This window comes from Leuciscus leuciscus (assembly GCF_965113295.1).
Source record: "Leuciscus leuciscus genome assembly, chromosome: 25".
Lineage (NCBI taxonomy): Eukaryota > Metazoa > Chordata > Actinopteri > Cypriniformes > Leuciscidae > Leuciscus > Leuciscus leuciscus.
In genome coordinates this window covers 22,733,410-22,756,992 of record NC_138724.1, presented here as the reverse complement: position 1 = coordinate 22,756,992, position 23,583 = coordinate 22,733,410, and the positions used below count along the sequence as shown (strand labels likewise).

The window sequence follows — 23,583 nt, the reverse complement described above, 5'->3', positions numbered from 1 at the left end:
GTGTGACAGGCTCACCGCTGTCTCTTCAGCTCAGCACTATTATGACCCTGCAACACTCTAAATCCTAAATAATTGATTCAGCCGCTCTTCTGTCCTTGTGGATTGTGTTGTAATTATAAGACAATACAAAGGACTAAAATGGACTTCAATGTGCTTGCAAGAAATTTAAAATCTGTAAATCGTAGATAGAGAAATCTGAGATGGGGACCAAAAGCACAAACAGAAGTAAGATAAGGACATTTCATTCTTAAAGGGGTCCTATAATGCCCTTTTCAAGATGTAAAATAAGTATCTGATGTCCTCAGAGTGTGTATGTGAAGTTTTAGCTCAAAATACCCCACAGATATTTTTTATAGCATGTTAAAATTGTCACTTTTTGAGGGTGAGCAAAAAGTGTCGTTTTTGTGCGTGTCCCTTTAAATACAAATGAGCTGCTGCTCCCGGCACAGAGGGCGGAGCTTCAAGAGCTGGTGTGTGACAACATGTAGAATTCAACAGGACATTTCTGAATGGTTAGTTGATGAATTTATGTAGCTGATGTGGAGTTAACTATCTTCTAGTCATTGATTAGCATATTCCGTCATGATAATCTATAAATTGTGTTCCCGGGGGCGGGGTTTATGTCAATTTTATGGTTAGTGATGTCACTAACCCATGAAGAAGCTCATTGTGGTCCTTAAAAATTTCTGTAAAATAAAATAAAATAACTCCCTTTGCTTTGAACTTTGAGCATTGTAACTTTGCAGATGTTGTTTAAGCTCAAACAGCAACATTACACACTAACTAAAGTTTTAAAAAAAGTGAAAGCATAATCAACCACCCCTTTATTTTAATGACGGTAAGGCTTTTTTCCTTACAAGCTCTCTTCTTTCTTTTTCTGTGTGTCACTGCCCTTTCTTTTTCCCATCTGCCCTTCACCATGTCGTCTTCTCACGCTGAGTCTACATGTGCTTCACGAGCCACCAAAATAGCTTTCCTTCATATGGCGTGAGGGTTTGAAACCCTCTGCTCGTGTCCATGCTCATCTGCTGGCAACCTTGCTTACATAACTCTCCCTCCGTTCCCAAGACAATGGGAAAGAGCGCAAACAACGGGGGTAAACAAACGCGTGTCCTACTTTGAAAGAGCGTGTGAACGCAGCTCCCTCTTGTCCCCTCATCTCTCTGGCCCTGCATCCTAATTTGCATATTCATCCTTAAAAAATGCGCAAGACTACAATCAGTGCATCCCAGCTGAGGGATGTTGAATGCGGTGTGCCAAGCAAGGTGCATTTAGTTCCAGTGGGTTCTCGAAATTTGCATCCGTGGATACTTCCAGAACAGAAGAGAGTTTAACAAACTTTTTTTAGTTTGTTATTAACATTTTCCTTCAAAAAACGTGGTGTAGGCCTATACAATACATCGTGAGCTTAGAATGATAAGGTTCTGTCTCCGTTTAGGGTAGTTCTGAGATATTGAGTCAAAGTTTTTACATCCCAGCTGGCAATGGAGAGATGGAACCTTTTTATTTTATTAATAACTACTAACAAAATATGTTTTTACAAAAATAACACCACACAGGCATTAATAAACACCTAATGGATCAGATTATGTCAAAAACTCAATTTCGACCAAAAGTGGAGATAGAACCTTATAATTTTAAGCTCACGGCATGTCTTATCTAGAGACCTGTAGTGCTTTAGGCTGTTGCATTTTTCTTTTTTTCGTAGCAGAAGGTTCATGCATGCTTTCCCTGTCAGCAGACAGATGACATCAGGGGCCAGTAATGTTTGGAGAACCTGGGCCGGAGGGCCCTGTATTTACAGACACTGATGTCTCAGACTATGGAATGTTGTGTAAACACTGGGAAAGAAACCGGGGGATCCCTTAAACCTGAGGGTTAAGACTGATCCTCAGACTGCCAACACTTCATCTCTGAGCCTGTCTGAGCTTGAAAATATGCAAAGCAATGCATTTTTTTCTTGTTCTGTTCTTTTAGATATCCAAAAACTTCAAACAAAAGATTAACATAAGTACAAAATCAGTTTTATTTGACAGGAATCCAAGTGGATAAATCTTGCCGTGTGGATTATAGATTTTCGCCAAATCTTTTCAAACGGCAAAAAAATAAATAAAAAAAAAGCCCACAAACCAGATAACCATATACAGTACTGGTCAGACGTTTGGAAACATTAAGATTTATTTGGTCAAAAATACAAATACTGTTTTAAAATGTAATATATGTCTATGACTACTCAAGTCTTCAGTGTCACATGATCCTTCAGAAATCATTCTAATCTGCTGATTTGCTGCTCAAGACACATTCAATATTATTATCAATGTTGAAAACAGGTTGCTTAATATTTTTATCTCTTTTTTTGTGGAAACGATGATACACTGCCATTCAACGGTTTAGGGTAAGTTATATATATATATATATATATATATATATATATATATATATATATATATATATATATATATATATATATATATATAATGAGTACCAATAATAATTGAGCACAAAATCAGCTTTTTACTATGATTTCAGAAGGATCTTGTGACTGATGACTGGAGTAATGATGCTGAAAATCCAGCTTTACCATCACAGGAATAAATTACGTTTTAAATTATATTATTGAAAAAAAATTATAATAATTATATATATATATATATATATATATATATATATATATACGTCCTTTAATTTATTAAATAACACAGTACAAAAATGTATTCAGTGTACAGAGGTTTTTCAGCCACAGATACTAAGAATTAGAACTAGAAAACACATTAGTTAGGGACATTATATTGGGGAATATTGTCTATTAGTTTAAAATAGCTTTTTGAACAATGTTGTTGATTTGTGAGCTTTCTGCATGTCCTGTAGCAGGAATATGTTGTGTGGAGTTCTAAGTCTGCATAATAATGGGCAACAGAGAATAAAAGTTGTCTTTAAATAGTAGCAAACTTGGCTATTTTACCATTACACACTTGTTTGGGGGTCGAAACAAGAAATTTAAATAAATGAACCTCCAGTTTTCCCAAAGACAAGGATTTAAAGTGATAGCGTCCAGAGAAACAGTACTGAAAGTGTTTTCCCATAGCTCCATTTTCGTAAAAGCACAAGCAAGTTTTATGTTGTTTGGTTTTCTCGTTTGACTCTAAAGTCTGCGTTTGTTGACAGAACATTGACCCGCAGAGTATCCTGTTTTCTGCATTTTTCACTGCTAGCCTTGACCTGAAACCAGCGAATATTTCGAGTCTTCTCCACCCCACTCGGCTTGTAAAACTGACAGCAAAAAATCTCACATAAAAATGCCTTTAAGTTTGAAATGGTCTCAGACTGAAAAGTCAATGTGCTTACAGCATGAATGCGCCAACTAATTGTTGAAAACCTTTGAAAAAAGTGGATTTTTTGGGATATTTTTGCCATAAGAAGGAATTCAACAGGCCTGTCTCATCATAAACAATAACATGAGAGACACAAACACTTTGAAACGTCCTTCAGAAAGTCGTCTCAAAGCTTAATCCGTGACCTCTGCTTCCTCCCCAGGGGTGTCTGTGCAATTCTTTGAGTGTGTGTGTGTGAAAGCCACACACCACTAAGCTGCATGCCGTCTTCAGGCCCTTAAAAGCAGGCCAACACAGGCTACTGTCGATCGCATCACTGGGGAAATTAGCGGCTGGTGTCGTCCGCTTATCCTGTCACAGACGTATCGGAGCTAATGGAACATATTGATCTCGCGTGTCCGCTTTAATTAAATGTGAATGGTTAATGAGCTAGTGGTATCCATGACAGCTCGAACCACAGAGAAAGTGAATTCAATGAAGAGTCTGAATGCTGCTTTGTGTGTGTTTTATCTCGAGCTCTCCTACTGTACACCGTATGTGTAAATGAGCTGGGCCGCTGCCAGCGCTTCTAGGATATGTGTGGGTGGCTATAATTATAATTGATAGCTATTATATAATTAAAGTTGTCTTATGAAAGGGAAAGTCTTGCAACATGCTGTGACTATTTTGTTCCTTCTTATTTTATAATCTCCAAGAGTGAAAAAATACTCACTCTAACTTGATAATACATTTTGTGTTACTATTGAGTTGGAACGGGCTATAAATTAAAAAAGTCACAATATTTTGCAGTCTTTTTGCTGGTGTTATAAAATAAGTTTGTAATTTTAATTGGAAAATAATATTGCTGAAAGGCTGTAATTTTACTGTTTAATAGATTGTGTGTGTGTGTGTTTGCGTGTGCGTGTGTGTGTACTTTTACTAAGCATTAAGCAAGGACGCATTTAATCACAAATAAATGCTGTTCTTTGGACTTTCTATTCAAAGAAAATTTATCACCGTTTCCAAACAAATGTTAAGCAGCAATTGATAATAAATGTGCACCAAATCCACATATTATTAGAATGATTTAATAATTATATATATATATATATATATATAGGCTATATATATATATATATATGTGTGTATATGTATATATGTGTATATATATATACACACATTATTTTAAACTTTAGTCTCACATAGCAAGATCTAGGCTATAGGCTATCTATAGTCTCAGATATCCTAGGTACTTTATAGGCTACTTGACTTGAAATATAGCCTAGGCCTACTTACTGTATAATCAAACTATCATAACAGTGTAATTTTAATTACTTCATCTGTCGACATGATGCCAGTGAATTGCAGAGCTGGTGCAAGCATATCCACATCGCTATTATCAGATGCTTTCTTAACCGCTGTCATCAAAGCGCAGCACATATTTATATTCATCTGAATGTCGCTCTTAGCAGCGTGGACGGCGTCGGGATGTTCGTTATCGCTGCAAATGTATTTCCAGCTTCTTTTTACTTCTAAGCTAAGAATGAAAAAGAAAACTTTGCCGTGAGTATCGGGGCCTTGGCTCACGTTCAGTCTCTTGTACGAGGCACGAGCAATAAGTCACTGACTGCAGTGCAGTTCACTTAACGGCCACAGGTGTCGCTAATAACAAGGGTTTCTGAATTTCTTCATATAGCCCCTTTACTTTAAAAGTGTGAATGAGATCTTATTCACAATGATCTTTTTATAAATTACTGAAAAATAAGATGTATCAAAATTGTTCATTTAAACAAATGCTTTTAACCATATTACCACAAATTGCTTTGACCCAATATTCAAGAGAATTAACATGTTTTGTGCTGTTGCCAGTCAGCTATTGACCACTCAAAACAAACTGTGGTTAGTCTGGGTCTTGTTTTCTTTCACCTGGTATAGGTTTAATTCATTTTTTGGGGGGGTGAGGCAATGTCACATAACCTGTCCATGTTAAGATCCGCCTACTGACAATGTATACAAAGGAGTATAATCCTTTATCCTTGTCTCAACAGATGTATAAATGAATGATGCAATGATGTAAATGATAAAAGCAATGATGAAATCTACAGACTTGTTTTTGGCAAAACGTGCCCATTGTGAAAACCACTCAATGCTTCTGAAGTTAGTGAGACTTGTGCTGAAGTGTTTCAGGGAGTTTTCAAACGGGCAGGAGAGACCTGTTCAAATATACATGAGCGAAATGCTTTACAGCCTCAATTATGCACCAGTTCAGAGAGAACCGAGGCAAAAACACATTTCTGCATTTCAATTAGCAAACTGTCTCTGCATGAGTTTGCCAATGCTGATCTGCCAAACAACTGCATTCAAAGATCAAACATCTTAAACACACAAGGGGAGGCTGAACTTGCAGATCTGGTTTAAATTCATGTTCATTATAGTGTACATGTGGTTTTAGACTGCTATAAATGCTGCTAAACTGCTTCAAAGTTCACTTGAATTCTCTATTCATCAAAGAATCCTGAAACAAATTGTCACAATCTCCCAAAAAAATATGAATATTGTTAATATTAACAACTGTTTTTAATAAATATTTCTTGAGCACCAAATCAGCATTAGAATGATTTCTAAAGGATCACGTGACACTGAAGACTGGAGTAAAGGCTGAAAATTCAGCATTCATTACATTTCAAATATAGTTTGTGAGGTATATGCGAGTGAAACAACTTCTTGAACAAGAAAAAAAAAGCCCACTGGGAATTGACTGGATGGTTGTGATTTGCTATTGGTGTGATTTGATGTGAGTGACAAGGACGGGACGTCCAAACACATCATTGGAGAAGAGCGAGGGGGAAGTTATTTTGATCAAACATTATGAGGGCACATGAATTTTTAAAAGAATAAAGCGCACGAATAAATACTGCAAAAGTACTGCAGCATTCCATAAAAACAAGGATTATCCATTTTAATTTGATGGTGACTTTAAATTGTAATACTATTTCATTACTATTTACTATATTATAGTTTTGATTAACACAGCCTTGGTGTGCATATATATATAATGTTTATGATGCAAGGAAGTGAATATGACCTGGACATATTTTCCGGAAGGTTTACCCAAGGACTGAGTGATTAAAATGTTGATGTTTTGCATATTCTTGAACCTTGTGGAGGTCTTTTTCTTTGGTGTGTAAGCAGCAGCAGTGGCTGTTATCTGAGCCCAGTCCTCAGGGCTAGCAGGTGGCCTGAAAGGCAAAATGAGTGGCAGGAGGGACTGTGCTCAACATTCTTGCCTGGCAGAAGATTTCACTTCCATTTACCCAGGGTGCTTCGTCTGTCTGTCTGTCTGTCCTCCTCACCCCCTCCCAGAATCCACTGGGCTGTCACCATACCAGATTAGAAGCTTGAAAGGAAATTGCAGAGAGTCTAGTCTTTATCTCCTAAGAGGACAAAACTATTTAGATGTTGAATGCATCACAAATGTTCCACTGCCCGTACTGCACATGAAGTGGTTAGTTCTCGAAATTGAAATATTCACACAGCTCCGTCTCACTCCAAACCGACTATAGTACACATTCTTGCTGCAGTGCACCAGTGTATCAGTCAGTCAGCGTCAGATGTGCTAATGGCTTCTCACAGGCTCAAGAGTAAACTTGAACTCGATAAAAACTTTGCAAAAAGAGGTGCCTCAAGGAATCATTTTGAAATGCCAGCCTCCGTTTCCAGACGACTGCACAATTTCCTGGACTCAGCGCCCTCTCCTATTTTAAGGAATAAAGCAGATGTTTAAAAAACAGCCACAATAAATCTGCTTTTGGCATTGCCATCATATAAAAGAGGCTGCTTACCAATAATTGTATTCGATATTTTTTGTAAACATAGCTTAATTGACACTATACATTTAAATGTCGAGACCTATTGCACCCAAACAAATGAAATTGCATTGTTTTTTATGTAGCCTAGATATTGTAGAACAACTATGTTGGTTTGCAAAAAAATAAATAATAATAATAATTTTTGTTCAAGTGTACTTTCTAATATGCTAAATAAAGTGTTACTGTTGACCAGCATTCAGTATCCATGAATTCCTTTGTTCATAAGAAACAAAATTATAATTAAAAATATATTAAATATTTCTAATTGAATATTAATGTTAGTATAGTTTTTTGTGATTATAAAATTGTATTTTTATTAATGTAAAAATATGAACTAAATATTATTTTGTGCAACCAAAAACAAAGCACCTTACAACATGTAAATTCTATCTGTAGGAGCGGGAAAGCAATGGATAAAACTTCTAAAGGTCCCTGCGGATTTAGCTTGGGCATTATAAGATTTAGCTAAAAACGTAAAGCTTGTTCCGGTTACGTCTAAAAACCTTGGATGTTTCGTGGAGGAGTTTTCAGAGAGGAATCCAGGCGCATTTTTAAACCTCCAGGGTGCTTATGAAACCAGTCTGCAAGCATCAAAAAATCATTTATTCAAACCCTTCAACAGACTGAATGAGCAACACATCTACCGGTATTAGGCACCAGGAATTCAGTTCACAAGGACACCAGTGGGATCTGCTGCATAATCCCAGCAAGTCCCCTTCAAATGGAAATGTTTAGCAGTGAGCCGTTTATTACAGAAGACAAACTCCCCCTGAAACAAAATTCAAATTCATAACCCTTTTCAAGAGATTTAAGACTGTGAGCAAAAACCCGACCTTCAACTTCAAAATCATGGTTGATCTGAAAGGGATTTTTCTTTAGATTCAATATAAATTAAACTCAAACCACAAACAATAATTTAGACTATTCCTTCTTTTCTTTAAAAACAAGCAGAAAAATAAAGGTTATGGTGAGGCATTTAAAATGTAAAAGAATAGGTCAATTTTTGGAGGATGTAGAAGCAGATATGTGAAGCTTATGCATATACATATATTTTCAAATGCTGCTGACAGAGCTTTACTTGTATTGGACCCAAAATGTTCTTTTAAACATAATCCAGCATTCAAATCCAGAGGAAAACAGTAAAAAATACCAAAGCCCTCATCATCCATCATATAGTCTCATGTGCCATTTTTTTTTATCACCAACACATAAATTAATTGCATTTATCAAATGTTTAAACCTTCAAGAAATCTTAAAATGAGAGGAAGTCCTTGATAATACATTGTGCTGTAGAATCTATACAAGTACCAGTTTAAAACACATTTCACAGATACTAGTCCCACAGGAATGTTACCTCCTGCTCGAGTAAACTTGCACTTTCCCATGGGGATGTTCTGCATATCTGTAGATGTTTCAGATGTTTTGTTTAACGCGGTGTCCGTAAGGCGTTTTGGAAGTAACATGAACATGCTGTACTGCCATTGAAAGTGAAGAAGCAAGTTTCATGAAGGAAAATCATGCTTTAGTTGTCGTTTGTCATGGATCACTGCAATGTTCTTGACCTTGCTGGATTGCAAAAGAGTCTCCAAAGAGCCGATATTGGTGCAAGAGTGTATTGTGTCTTTGTGCCTTTGTTTGGCAATGAACAAGCATGGCATGAGTTAGCGTTGTGCTGTAGGGAAAAGGCCTTTGTGGCCTCTCTTCTGGAGATTATTTCAGCTCTTCGCTGTGGCTCCTCTCAGCAGTGGATAGATGGTTTGTTTTCGAGAGTGGCCGTGACCGACCGCAGCCACACCACATCCACCGAGCAGAGGTGCTTCAGGCCAGCCAATGACAATCCAGCTCTGCTGCCGTCCATTCAGAGTGGCTAGAAGACCATGACACCTGCAATGAGAGACGACACAGTATGAAACCAGATTTCCTCACAACTCCAAGCCAATCTCTGTAATTTGAACCCTGTCATTGCACTTAAACGATGCAATTGTAAGAGGCATTTTAAATTGACTGGGAGAAAAGAAAGGGAAGACAGGATAGCACATTTCTTGTGATTCTCGACCAAAGCATTGAGCTTAGTCAATCTTTGCAAAAAGTTTGGAATGGAAACAAGTGTCGTTTTTTTCCACGAACAAACAAACCTGTTTTTTGCAGTCGTTCAGATACAAAGTGAAGAATGAAGTCTGATTCACAAGTGACTTGATTCTTTTTAAACAAACAGCACAACCGGTGTAGACTAATTCTTGAAACGACTGGGTTTTCTAAGGAGTAGAGTTATAAGTTTGACCCAGTATGAAACTGTCCTGTATGACAACATTGGCAGAGAGAATTCACAAGTATGAAAAATAGACATAACTAAAATATATTGGATCAAATCAAGATCTTGTGAACCAGAATCAAAGCTGTATCGATACCATGTATTGATATATACCATACGAGAAACATCTCTTGTATTATCTGCTGTTGCAACGGAAAAAGGTTGTAAATTTACTTAGTTGGAACCGAAAACTAAAGAGTTTAAAATCGAACAAGCACACAGAAAAGAGAAAATGAGACTCAAGACCTGAATCTAAAACACTTTGAAATTACTTTGAAAAAGTAACAGGATCAATCACGGTCAATCAAAGACCAACCTTGTCTGTTGTTGTGTCCGTGGAGAACATTTGGGATTTGCAGTCTCGTAGCACTTTAAATGAGTCTACGCTTACAGAAGATTTAAAATCAATCGCTTACATCAGCTTCACATCCCACCAGTGCAGCTCGCCCAACAGGGGTGTCTGACTGCCTCTAATTCAATTCTCATCACCTCTAATACATTCCAATTTAAAGCTAATGCCTCCCCTAGAGGGTTTAAGCGGTTAAGCCACAACAATGAAATGATTTCAGAGCCTGCATTGACAATGCCATTGACGTATCAATCAAAACAGACTCCTACTCTTTATAAACCAAAAACAAAGTAAATATTTTGCAGATCCCAGTCGTGGGTTTCGCCTTAAATGTGTCCATCTGCTTTATGATTCATTAAGTGTGAGATTCTGATCTGGCATAATAGCTGCCACATGCGCTGTTGACACTGTTTAAAATACTTTTCAGATGTAGAGGATAAAACTGCTATGTGTAGAAATGAGGTGCGTATTTCTTTTAAAGATGTGTTATTGCCTTAGGTGAAAAGCTCAAGGTAAATCCCTGTGGGCAGGTGAATGCAGTGTATAATTCTATCTTGAGAAATACTATACTTACTTGTCTACAAAGCCCGAATTAAAAAACACAAAAATAATAAATAAAATTAACGATTCCACCCTCTCATTAATTTTTTTTTTCCCATTTAACTTTTACACACAATTTCAAACAAGTTGGTACAAGACTAGAACAAGTCCATTCAAACAACTTATGTTTTGTTGATCAAACCTAAAGAACAAATGGCAATAGAGTGGTGCAGGTATGACGTCAGAACCCAGAAGTCTAATTTGAGATTTTCCTTTGGGGGTTTTTAATTTAGGAGTAAACTAAAGCCTGGGGTAAATATAACTTGGCTATATTTTGACATTTTGTCAAAACAAAGTAAAGTCAAGTTGTGTTTACGACAGTCTTTATTTTACACATAAACCGAAAACCCCCATTATAAAATTCTGATGTCATACCTGCACCACTCTATTGCCACATGTTAGTATGCAATATGCAACTGTTTTTTAAAAGTATTTTAGCTATATATAAATATGCACAAACACACACACATATATATATATATGCGACTGCATTGAGTTGAATCTAATCTAATATATGCACTCTTCAACACAAGGACAACCACAAAACTACCAACATAAGCCTTTCCCTTTACTCAGAAATGCAACAAAAAAAGGGTTAATTTCAACATTTATTCTCCTGATCGATTCTCATCTCGCAAACTAGAACAATGCAGTCTCAATTGCCAGAAAAAAATTAATGTTCATTAAACTTCCATTTAATAAATTTAAATGGATTGATGAGAAGAAATAAAGTTATTGAGACTGTTCAATAACGGTTTATTTTTATTGTTTTAAAGTAAACAGAACAAGCATCAAGATCTAGGCCAATTTTAGTCTTATTAACATTTGTATGCTGGATGAAGCCAAGATGCAATTGCATTATTTAGGTTTGTTAGTCCAGATGATTTCAGTTCAATTAAATACATGACATTTATAAAGAAGACACTTTAGTCCAACTGAAAAGCAAATGTACTTGCTACCCAAGTTATGACGGTCACTCCCAAAAGGAAACAGTAACTGTAACTAACTTTTAGTTAAAAAATGGTTCAACAATCCTTCAGAACAGGCACTTCGGTGGAGATCAGTAAAACATGTTGCAAACACTATAGGCTTATGCTTATTAAAAACCAGACTTTGTTGTCTAGATGGGTTAAAGCGGACATGGCATTACTCCCTAATACGGTGATGGTAAAGGATAAATATCGGTATAAAGACTGATTACAGTGAGCAGTGCCATTCCAGGAAACAGGGCTTCAGCCACTCGAGCGTACAAATCCACAGCTAGTTTAAACAGGGCACCATGACCAGGCAAAGCTTATCCAGCCTTCACCAGACTGTGTCAGTGCTTGATGGGTCAGAGAAGATGATGTGCATGGGAAATCTGGGCTTTTGCTACCTGTATCGGCCTGTTTCCACCAGTTGGGAGAACAGTGTACACTGCCAAAACATCGTGTTTCCTGCTTTAGTAACATGCATGCCACAAAGAGAGATTAGATTAAAACCCAATCCGATTTATGGGCTCTGTAACAGAAAAAACAATTAGCTGGTTTAGTTTTTCTAAAGCCCCCTCCTTTAGGGGATGGGACGGGAGGTTGTGGTGGTTGGCAAGGGGTCAGAACTGTTCCAACTGGCAAATTACCTGGATTAGTTGAACACAATGCTGCCAATGAAACTGCACTGTTGGCAGAAAAAGCAGTAACTAAGTCTTATTGAGGACATATGGGATGTGCTACAGGGGTGTCAAAAGAGATGACATTACAGGTCAATGCCTGAATATTCCCTATTATATTTACCTGGAGCTTCTGGTCATAATTCACATCCTGTAAAGTAATCAACAACAAGTTTGATGCTACTTTTTAAAAGCATTACTAGCTCATACTGTGGAATTTCTTGGGCAATGGGCAATTGCCCAACTTGGGCAATTTCTGACCATTTATCCAGTGGTCACTCTGAGGAAAAAAACAAAACTGTGCCAGCATTTTCCTTCTGAAATTACACACACACACAAATGCTAGTTGATTCCATCAAACATGGCTTAGGGAGATTCCTGAACAGAACTGGTTTGAGAAAGTCCAGTCAAGTTGTAGTGCAGAGAAAGGCCTTTGTTCAGGTAAAGTGTTGGGGGAGGGGGAACTCAAAGGAAATGGCCTGAAATTACCTGAAAGTATGTTCACATGCACAGTCACAGCAGATTTTGTCAGTTTAAGTAAACATTACATAATGCATACAATAAAAAAATATATATATATAAAAAAAAGAATTAAAAAAAATTATGCTTTTTAAACCTGTATGACTTTTTTTTCTGTTGAATATAAAAGTTTTTTTTTTGTTTTTTTTTTTGCCTACACAATGAAAGTCAGTGGGGTCCAATGTTTATTGAGTTTTATTGTATAGCCAAAAACATTTTATTTAAAAAAATATCTAGGAATTAAAAAAAAATAAGAAAGTTAGATTGGAACAACATCAACACAAGTAAATGATCAAAATTTTTGGGTGAACTATACCTTTAAGCTTTGACATGGAAAATAATGTGCAGTTTATAAACTATACTATTCAGAAAAAAAATGTATATAAATAACGGCTCATGAATAAAATGTTTGACAATGCGTGGCATAAAAGAAAAACAAAATTATAGGGGCTAACTTGATACAAGCTTTACATAAGCCTTTTCATTTAATGGACAACCTCTGCCACTAAACTCTAAAAGCTTTTCTTCATTTTTTCTTTCCTTTTATTTTAGGGATGTTAGGTCTCTAAAAAAAAAATACTATACCGTGAAACTTGATTTACCGTTTTCAGCAAGGCTGTCTGATTATGACTAATAATGTCAAATTTAGACTGTGGGATTCAATTATCCTGTTGTCTAGCATGATGCACAGCTTTCTGAAATGGATTACATTCAGGTACTCCTCTCCTTGTCCCTGGCCGCTGCAGGTTTTAAAATATTTATAAACTGAAAGTGGAATCCCAACCCTGTACATGCAGGCCTTTAAATCATTTATGAAGCTCATTCTTCTCTGTTCAGTTTTTCATAATGACACAGAGACATTCCACTATGGAGACCAACAGGCATTTTAAGTGTGAGACAGTGAGACCATAGAGCTGGGCCGCCTATACTCATCTTTATCAATTCTTCATTGCTTTAACTCAGTAGGAGTTTGAAACACACGAGCCTTTTCTTTTATCACCCACTTCTTTAGTTACTTTATCAGGAGAGAGAAGGTTGTGAGGCTGAACAGGGTAAGGAGATGAATAGGAGAGTGTGGGAGGTCTATATAATACTTGAAGAATTTGAAATCTGCCATCTTTGCTCAAGGGCGATCGGATCTGCTGCAAGGTTATTTTTGAGTTGTTTTTCGAAACACTGCAGACCCTGTTTTAGTCCGGGGTTGCGCTTCAGTGTAAACGGACCAAAACGGAGACTTTTGAAAACGAAGTAAGGCGTGGCTGCTCACATTACGCTGCCAGAACACGACAATAACAGAACAGGGCTGAGTTTCCCAAAAGCATTGTAAGCCTAAGTTGAGACCGTTGGTGGCTATTGGTCTCCGATCAACTGCGAACAAGCAACAGGTTTACAATGCTTTTGGGAATCGCAGCCCAGAGCCGTCTCTCTCAATGGTTCTGTAACATACCAGCCTTGATGACCGTGTAAACAATAACGCACTAGTGTAAACATGATGTTTGGCTAACCTGAACCGTGCTGGTAGAATGCGTGCAGTGACGTCGCAACTCAGGATTGGTCACTTTTCTGTTGCCTGGCTACCATTTTTGGTAGCCAGGCAACAGAAATGAATTTTATTATTAATTTGTGCTTAAGTCGCTCAAATAGTACGCCAAGCGTACTATTTGAGCGACTTAAGCACGAATTAATAATAAAATTAAAACAAATATCTGATCATCCTCCATAACGCTATTTACATCAAATATTGCCTGTAAACTCTTACGTTACCAAGGCAACGACTGACACATTTGTATTCAATTCCACAGAGCTCCGCTATCAGCTCGGAAATGAGCGGTTTGGCCAGACGGTGAAAAAGAGGCCAAAGACAGCGGACGGTACACCAGCTTAAATATAAATTTTAGCATCCTTTAAAAAAACATCTACTATAAAGAAATATTGCCATTTCGCTACACACCGATCAATTTTAATGCACGTCAATGAAAAAAAAAATAATAATAAAAAAATAGCAGAGTCTAGCAGAGCCACGCTAACCAGCTAAGCTTTAACCCTTTGGTTGGTACACATTCAACTATGTTTATTCTCTTCCTGTGGGCGTTCCTGGAGGACGCTGCTGCTGCCAACATCCTTCGGCAGGCCTGCCAGGGCGTCCTCCAGACATTCTGATTTTGTGCCCCCTGGGGCTAATTATAAAACCCAGCTTTTGCTGGGCCACCTGCTTCACTGTGAAATGAAGCACTTGTGGTGTGAACGGAGTTGCTGGCTGGTGAAAAGTGTTAATGATTACTCACAGAAGTAATCATTTTCTAATCACCAGGAGATGCAATGAGATGGCTGTGGTCCCTCCCCAGGCAGTCTAATTCAAATGACACAAGTGATAGATGTTCAGCTGACTGTTATGACGCACTCATAGAGACCATCGGCACAATTGCAATTCCTCAGTATTAGGTTTAAGAAGCAACAACCTTTGCTGTGTCCATTTACAAACCAATATGCAGGCAGACCATCATTCAACTTCAGGCAGACAAGGGGCTCGCTGGCTTCTGAGAAAGGCTGTTCATGCAAATTATTGTTAGTCTGTAATGACCTATTAGCCCTGGTCTTCATAAGTGCTGACAGACAAGATATTATGATGGCAGAAATGATAGAGTCTAAGATGCCTATAGAAGAAAGGGTTTTATAACGAAGCTTAATGCAGTTCATATAGGCCTAGTCAATAAGCTTTAATTTGTTACAGTTCAATGCAAACGAGTGCTTTACATTTATACACTTAGCCTATGCTTTTGTTTGATAGTAAAATAAGGGGAACTTATAATGGAAATGATGGGAGAGTTTTCTTGTTTCTTGGGAGAGTGTAATCATTATCATTTATTAATAAAATTTAAACAGACATTTAAAATAAAAATATCATTGGTGAAATAACTGTAGTGATGTATTGAAAATAAATTATTGGCTGAACATACTAAGCCAAATAAAATTGATAATTAAAATTAGCTGTTGTTTAGAATGACTAAACAGATTTTATTTTGAGAGAGGCTCAAATACAATAATTAATTTTGTACAATACATCTATAGCTTTAAAAACTGAAATTGGGCTAATATCTGTACCATGTCAAGAATACAAATAAGATGAAAACTAGTAATTTCTAAAACAAAGGTGGCAGGTACCTTAAGTAAACTATTCTCCCTTCACACATAAGAAATAGTTCCTCTAATGAAGCACATAAATAGCTCTTTATTAATTCACCAACAGCCAAAGAGAATGATTGCTTCTGGGCATGGGGACTTCAATGCACAAGTGGGAAAAGCAAAATCTGCAAATTGCATTTCAATTTTTCAAATTGTTTCTGATCACATCTTCAGCCAAAACTGTCCTCTGGCCACCTGAAAATATTCAGCAAAACATGGCATAAAACATGGTTTGCCTTAATTTTCAGTGGTCAACATTTAAGCGCAGAAAGAAAAAAAATCATCGTTGAGCTTTAGATGGTACAGTTGATGGGAAACAAAATGCTTTAGCAGCTGTTTCAGCAACAATAAGCACCCTCCTCCCTAAATCTCTCTACACTGAGTCTCTCATTGCAGCCTGTAATTACAGAGATTAAGCCACTTTGTGCTCTCACTCAACCTAATTGCCAATTGACAGAAAAAGCTTTGTAATGTAGATCACAAATCAATTTTTCAATGGCTCACTAGTGCTGACGCATCACTATGATCCTAAGTGAGAATTCATGAGATATTTAAGCCTCAACCTTCAGCCCTCTTGAAGATGTTGCCCTTCAATGACAGCCGCTGCTCTTTAATATTCCTAGACATCCAGATGGTTTAACACAATCATTTTCTCTTTGCTCAACCACTTTCAAAAACCTCAATAAGATAGGAGCACTCAGCTGCTTTCAAAGAAGGCTGTCAAGCCCCAATTTAACATTTTGGCATGCATTTATCTTGACAGAAATCATTGTTTATGTGTGAAGGTCGACAGCCTGCTGACTTATATTGTTACTCTGCTTAGAATTATGATTCAAGCACTTTTCAGGGGAAGCACCTACATTTAAAATGATTCAGTTGTGTGTGTGTTTTTGTGTCTGTGTATAATATATCAGATAAGGTAATACAGATACTTGCACATTCAGAAAGAATAGTAATTAGTTAGAGTCTTTCAACACATAGGAGCACATCAAAAATGAAAGAAAGGCCAAAAACCTTACCCAGATCAGCTCCATACACTTTAATTGGAGGCGACTACGCAGGAAGATGTTTCCAGGTGCTGACAAAAGCAGTTGGAATCAGTGAATAAGGCACGGTAGTTATACTGTTCCAGCTATCCGACGTCGGATCATAACAATCCAGGGTTTTACACCGCTGTGTACCGAAGTACCCACCGACCACATAGAGTTTATTACCAGAGGCCACAGCATGGCAGCTCATTCTTTTAGAAGTCATGTCACCTACACGCGTCCATTGATTGGTCTCGCAATCAAATCGGTAGGCGGACGCTGCCGTGAACTCCGTGTCACCACCCATTATGAATATCTGACTGCCGAGAACGGCAGCGGCGGTGTATCTCCAGGGTTGCGGGCACTCGGCAGCTATGGTCCAACGGTTCTCAACGGGGTCATAGCACTGGACCTTTGAGGCCTTGTCCCTGTGGATGGTTGTTCCACCAAACACAAAGAGTTTCAGCTTGGCACTGACAACTGCTGCATTGCTGACACCATCCCTAAGTGGTGCCATCATAGTCCATTTGTTGGTTAAGGGGTCATACCGCTCAACCTGTTTAAGAGATACTGAAGGGGAGGCTGGGAAGACACCTGCTATAGCAGTGTGACCCCCCACAACATAAAGGCAGTTTTCAAGTTCAGCCGAGCCATGTCCAAAACGTGCGATTAGCATTGGGGCACCTTTCGACCATTCTTCATGTACCGTGTCATATATCCAAACATCCTTCGACACTCCATTTTCTGACCCCCTTCCTCCTGTCACGTAAACTTTGCAGCCAATGGCACATGCACTGAACTCCTTTCTGGGACTGGGAAGGTCTGATTTAGGGATGATCTCTTTTGCTTTGTGGTCCACTTGGTAGATCTTATCACACATAAACGTCTGACCCCCAAGAATGAGAAGCGTGTGCCCAGCTTTGCGAGGCCTAGCGCAGGGGCTGGTGACAACGCCGTCGTTCTGCAGAATCTTTTTCTTACACTGCATGGCCTCATCGACAATCTGTCGGCTCCTTTTATCTGACATCACAAGTTCCTCACATGCCACGGCCTCAATGAGGCATCCCGAGGGCAACAACGCGAGGCGTAGTCCTCGCAGCAGTTCAGGAAGATAGTCTCTGCGGCTGTCTAAGTCATACCTAACCCAGCGCATGACCGCATTGAACACAATCTGTTCATCTTCAACCTCCAGCTCATCACTCAGGATGAGATCCAAAAGCTTGTCTTTCGAGAGGCCACAGAAGTCTTCAGTGTCTCGAAGAGTCTCAAAGTGAATGAGGCACATCCTCCATGACAGCTCATAAAGGCGCTTGCACTGATGAGCGTCAGAGAGCAGCATCATTCCTAAGCAGTTTGATGCGTGCAAATTCTTCTCCAAAAATTCTGCAGCTGCATCACGGATATCATGAAACTGTAGCATGTCTCCAGCCTCGAGAAGTGACTCTGCATTCTCCTCATTGATGATGACACGTGAGGAGTAAGCAAAGTCCAACAGCAGCTCCAGAACTTCTGGGTGAACACTGTCACGAAAGTTAACCTCATTGTCAAGGCTTTCACGGAGGCCACCGCTGAACATGGCTTCAAAGTAGCGACTGCAAGCAGCAAGCACAGCTCTGTGACAGGGAAAGGAGCGGTCGCCTGCCCATAGTGTTACATCTGTGAACATGCACTGTTTGCGAAGGGTATTGAGGTGGGTGAGCACACTGTCTGGATGAGAGGGCTTGTGGAAGAGCGAGATGTTCATGGAGCCTGTGCTCGTCCTCGACTTGCGGTTTTCATGGACGCTGACTGACATCTTTTCCAGCACGTCCAAATTTTCACTGGTTCCAATATCCCGAACTAGGAAAATAAAAAAGCACAACACAAGAGGTTAGCAAGTGATCTAAAAAGTATCTTCAGTATTGGGGATGACTCACTGCTGTACATGTTTATGCTTGGCAATAAAATCACCAGTGAGAAAGTGGTATGGTGCTGTATCAACAAAATCTAGAGCCAACTAGTTCCAGTTTTTTCAGCTGCAGACAACGTAACTATTAATCTTGGATGATTAGCATTAGCTTAAATGTGGTTGTAGTGTTTGTCATGCCTTGGCACAGTAATCTTTTACAAGCTTCTTTTTTTGTGTATAATGGCTAGAGATTGAAAATGTATTGCCTGGATGACATTTTTACATCCTTCACTAGACAAACTTTGCTTGACATTTTACTAGATATTCACAGCTCTTTCAGCAATGAAATATTACTTCAACAGTTAAGTTCACTGTAAATTTGTTCAGAGGATCTGAGAACTGTAATCCTTCTTTACACTGTTAAGCCAATACAAAGTGCACAATTAATCAACTCAGTCTCTAATTCTTACATTTTATGCTGGCAGGTTGTTATACAATTTAGATTTGTAAATTAAATCAGTAATCCTTTGTTTTTGGCAAACAGAACCTCAGAAATTCAATAAGACCATAATTACAATGAACACCTAAAGAAAAAGAAACGTATGAGCATCCTGGCTAAACTATTCAATAGTAGTTTTACTGGAACAAATTTGAGAAATTTCTAAAGAAATAAAATTGCAAGAGAACATCTATTACAATTCAAATAAAATAAACGTAACTATTAAAAAAATGTAATAATAATAATTTATTTAGGTACCAAAATTACTGTTTAGGTTATCAATCTTAGCAACTTCACACAGCTTTTCAAGTAAAATAATCAATAACACAATTACAGCTTTGTAATTAACTGTGTAAGGTGTTGTTTTTTTCCATATAATTTACTTACATTGTTTACAATGCTAAAAAATAAAAAATAAATCACAGACATGTTTATTGAACACATAACTGGAGTGACGACACCCAGTCCATATTGGTGTTCCACAGACATGCTTCAGCACCAAAGCGAAAAGTATGGTGCGCTTGCAATGTAGACGCAACACCCAATATACACTGAGTGCAATGCAGCAAAACTAGAACGCTCCTATTATGATCAACAAAGCATAGTGTAAATTAGATGAGTTTGTTGATTGACATTGGGGGAATTCTCGAGAGTTACCGTAAATGCCATCAAAATTTGAAAAATAGTTAATGGTACAAAAATGTAATACTCATTTAGAAAAACACAAAAATGGCATGCAGTTGCCCTGCAAAATCATTTGAATGTAAATTCTATTAATAAAATGAATAATCAAGACTACAGTAATCTACTGAAATAATTGAGAATGACTGTGATTTCCCCCCATTTGTGCAGCCCTACAACAAAAACTGAATATTTTTACATTTATTTGTTAGGTTTAAAAGGCTGTGGCAGTTAAAGGTACAAAGCGCAGGTTATGCGGCTTGACATGAACAAACTGCTAGAATTTTCCTGTCAATTAAATGCATAACACCCATTAAGTGTTATGCTTGGTCAGGCTTGCTTTTATGCAGCACGTGATTTGGTGAAATCCAGACAGTTTTGCCCTTTCTGTCTAGGTTTCATCTGCAAAGGTTCAATGTTACCAGTGGCTCTTTGTGTAAGTGAATGTGCTTACATGCAAACTGGATTCTTTAACTGATGCGGTTTGAGGTTATTGTGATGAGAGAGGGGCGCAAGCATGCACAAACATCACCAGGGTCTTTATGGATCACACTCTCGAGTTGACATGAATCACAATGCCAGAGGTTGACCACAAAGGATGCAAGGTCACAGTTATCCGTGCAGAAAGCTATGCAGGGGGATAAGGGCAACTGGGAGGCTGGGATTGGAGGGATTGGATGCAGGGCTGTTGATGGGTGAACGAGAACAGGGAGCAAGCAGGTGTCTAAAACCACTTACAGCGACAAAAACTGCTGACCCACGCACAGGCACTGACAGTGAGGATCTGAGGGGGGGTCTGCATTGGTCCCAAAAAGCTTCCCCTCAACAGACCAGGTCGACAGAGTTGTCCTTAATGGGACCAGGGAACAAAGAGAAATGCATTTATTTTTTCCACATATAAATATGAGCGCCCTTGTGAGGGTTTCCAGGCATTTCTTGCAAGCTATGGCTTTCGTGACAATAGATTAAATGTTGCATAATTCCACAACAGTTGAATTATGGTCAGGTTTGTTGCTGAATAAAAATAAATAAAAGAGCTGAAAAAGAAGCCCAACTATTATTTCACAGCTTGATGAAACTGCCTTGGAGTTCCTGCATGGTTCATCCCATCACCCATGGTAACCATCACTCAACAACAGCATGAGCTGTGCCAAAGTTGCTGAATCATTCAATGTGAACAAACCAACTACCTATCCATGCGGATATTCTCACCAGCATGAATGACACCTTTTAATTGCAATGCCACTGAGAGGCTCAGGCACAAAGGTCTTATTTTCTTTGAATGTTCTTCCTGTGTAAATATCCAAGCTCCTCGGACTAAATAGCTTTTCCAGGTTCTTTTCACTGAGGATGTTGGTATTCTAGAGCTGTATTTCAGTTAAGCTACAGCAAAGGAGGGAGGGAGGTGCGTTTTGTGTGTTCGAGGAAAGTCAAAAGCTGGCAACCTCACTGATTTGAAAAAGCTCAATGAATCACTGGTCTGCATGAAGTCCATCACCAGGACCAAATTCTTCTATCAGCACTCAGCCTAAAACATTTTACACAAGTACGTGGACACAGATGTTTCTAGATATGCAAGCTTGCTTATGTGCAGATTGTGAACCGCTGCAATTCAAAATGCGGCAGTACACGGCACGTTTCCTTTTGTTTCTCCAAAAGGGGTGCTTTAGCAGATGTCTTCTGGATTAAGAATTTCAATCACTATCAAAAACATATTCGCAAAAAATTTTACCTTTAGAGGAACAACAGCTTGTCACTGGGACAGTACCCTTAAAGGGACAACTTTGTACCTTATCTACCCCTAAAAGGTGGATGTTAGTACCATAGACCAGTAATACTGTATGTTCCCTTAAGATACTACTATAAACCTTTTAGGGGTAAATAAATAAGGTACAAAGTTTTCCTTTTGAGGGCACGGTCTCCTAGCCGGACACTTCACTAGTTGCTACAGACAATAGCCAACTTAAAATTGAGAATGAGAAACTGCATAAACTGTAAATTGAGTTTGCTGCTAATGTTACAGAAGGTTTCAATAGTATGGTCTTATTGGTGGTGATGTCGACAAAAACTTAAGTGAACGCATTGAAAACAGCCCCGTGTTTGGTTCCTTATTTCTTAGAACTAAATAAATCAGCGAAAGCAGCATTTCACAAACCTGCAATGACACCCAGGACTGAATCCCTTATTAGACACCCATTTTAGGACAAACAGCATCTATAAATGAGCCGATGAGTTAAATCGGTTGTTAAATTAGAGAAGCACACCAAAACTTTGTGTTAGGGAACAAAACTGAGAACCACTGGTAGTGTAATGCATAAATGTAACAGCTGAGTAATTATAAAGGCGAATATAATGACAATTTTAGGGTAAAAAAAAAAACTTTGCAAGAGTAAATAGCAGCCAATATTAGGTTAGACAGGCTTGTTTACTTGAACTATGACCAATGCCGAAATAACCAGAATGAACTTCAAATACTGCCGCTATACATGAACCCTGAACCTTGTGTGATGCATTGTGAATTTCCTGACTCTTATCACACAAACATATTTGAATTGTGTAAATACTCAGTAGGAGCAGGTGCACTGTGGCGCGGGCTTAAGGTGAAAATAATAATAAAATAAAATACACAATATTACGTAAGTTATTCCCTCAGTTAACTTGTCGCCTCCTTAGACTATAAAAAGTGAACATTAAGATACATAACACAATGAATAAGGCTGTTTTGTAATACAATGCGACTATTAGAGACTTCAGAAATGCGCGCACGAAGTCAAGCTAGAGTTAGCCAGCTCGCTAGTGCGTTAAACAATGTAAAAAGATAACTGTATAACTTACAATAAAGTAAAATGTAATTGTAATACACAATAATATCAGTAATATCCGAAATGACAGATTAGGGTGCGTTTAATCTTAAGGCGACCGCTCAGTAACGATACTGTGAATGAGAGGAGCTAATGCTGTTAGCGGAGAGTTGTAACTCAGCGTATTGACATGCAGAAGAAAGCCTGAAAAACTCCTGGCGATTAGAGACACGTAAAGACGCCGCTTTCCCTGTAAGCGATCATTATCTTCCGATTTACACCCAGGAGGTCACCAGTCCCTATCCAGCTCACATCTAATCCTGACTGATTGTATTTGCTTCTCCAGCTCTGCCCAAAACAGGAAGAACAGTGCAGATGTTGGTTAGAGTGTTAGTCATCTTAAGCTTCTTGCTCTACTATAATACTTTTTTCTTTTTTTCTTTTATTAGAAAGACATGACATACTTACAGTGTTCTGCGCGTTAGTGGCAAATCCTGACGTTGTGCGGTTATAGAATAAGGGAAGGAATCATAGTTTAGTTCACCTCTTGTCTGGTTGGCTGTTACTTTGTTCACATTCCAGTCCTCCTCACTGATGAAAAACTGTGGAGTCTCCTGAGGTAATATCCAAAAGCGGGGGAATGTGTAAAGAGTGATTGACATGCCGTTGTCCAATCACGAACTGAGACTTTATGCAAATATAAATTGTAACCAATAGGAACGTTCCGAGCTGAAAGTCTGCGCTGTTTTCTGTGCAAAGCAGCCAATGGTTGAACAGAGGGAGGAGCGTCAGGGCGGGCGATGGACACAAGGATCACAACAATTAGCAGGGAAGTATTGTGACTTTTGTGTGTTCTCATACGCTTTTTAAATTGCTACAATGAAAAATATTAATTC

At 38.4% G+C, this 23,583-nt stretch overlaps 2 protein-coding genes across 4 annotated transcripts in view; one reads left to right on the top strand and one right to left on the bottom strand.

Annotated features, from left to right (window-relative positions):
• The window catches only part of agbl1 (AGBL carboxypeptidase 1), a 206,172-nt gene that overhangs the window by 20,709 nt on the left and 161,880 nt on the right, over positions 1 to 23,583 (top strand). The gene's annotated exons all lie outside the window — the stretch shown is intronic.
• enc2 (ectodermal-neural cortex 2) lies at positions 7,763 to 23,313 on the bottom strand. Of its 3 annotated transcripts, XM_082158902.1 has the most exons (4): positions 23,156 to 23,269; positions 20,625 to 20,735; positions 16,810 to 18,657; positions 7,763 to 9,064 (listed from the first exon to the last, which is right to left on the bottom strand). In XM_082158902.1, exons 2-3 carry the CDS (start codon positions 20,686 to 20,688, stop codon positions 16,844 to 16,846), a joined length of 1,878 nt encoding a protein of 625 aa, XP_082015028.1. In that variant the 5' UTR covers positions 20,689 to 20,735; positions 23,156 to 23,269; the 3' UTR covers positions 7,763 to 9,064; positions 16,810 to 16,843. The 3 variants fall into 3 exon arrangements, with proteins under 3 accessions (XP_082015028.1, XP_082015029.1, XP_082015030.1); XM_082158903.1 differs by lacking the exon at positions 20,625 to 20,735 and having other exon boundaries at positions 23,156 to 23,313; XM_082158904.1 differs by lacking the exon at positions 20,625 to 20,735 and having other exon boundaries at positions 23,232 to 23,261.

Excerpts from the sequence above, each read along its gene's own strand:
- enc2 (XM_082158902.1), bottom strand. The coding sequence starts at position 20,688 with ATGCAGACCCCCCCTCAGATCCTCACTGTCAGTGCCTGTGCGTGGGTC. Across the intron at positions 18,658-20,624 it reads GGTCAGCAGTTTTTGTCGCT|TTCGGGATATTGGAACCAGT; the intron begins GTAAGTGGTTTT and ends TTATTTTCCTAG.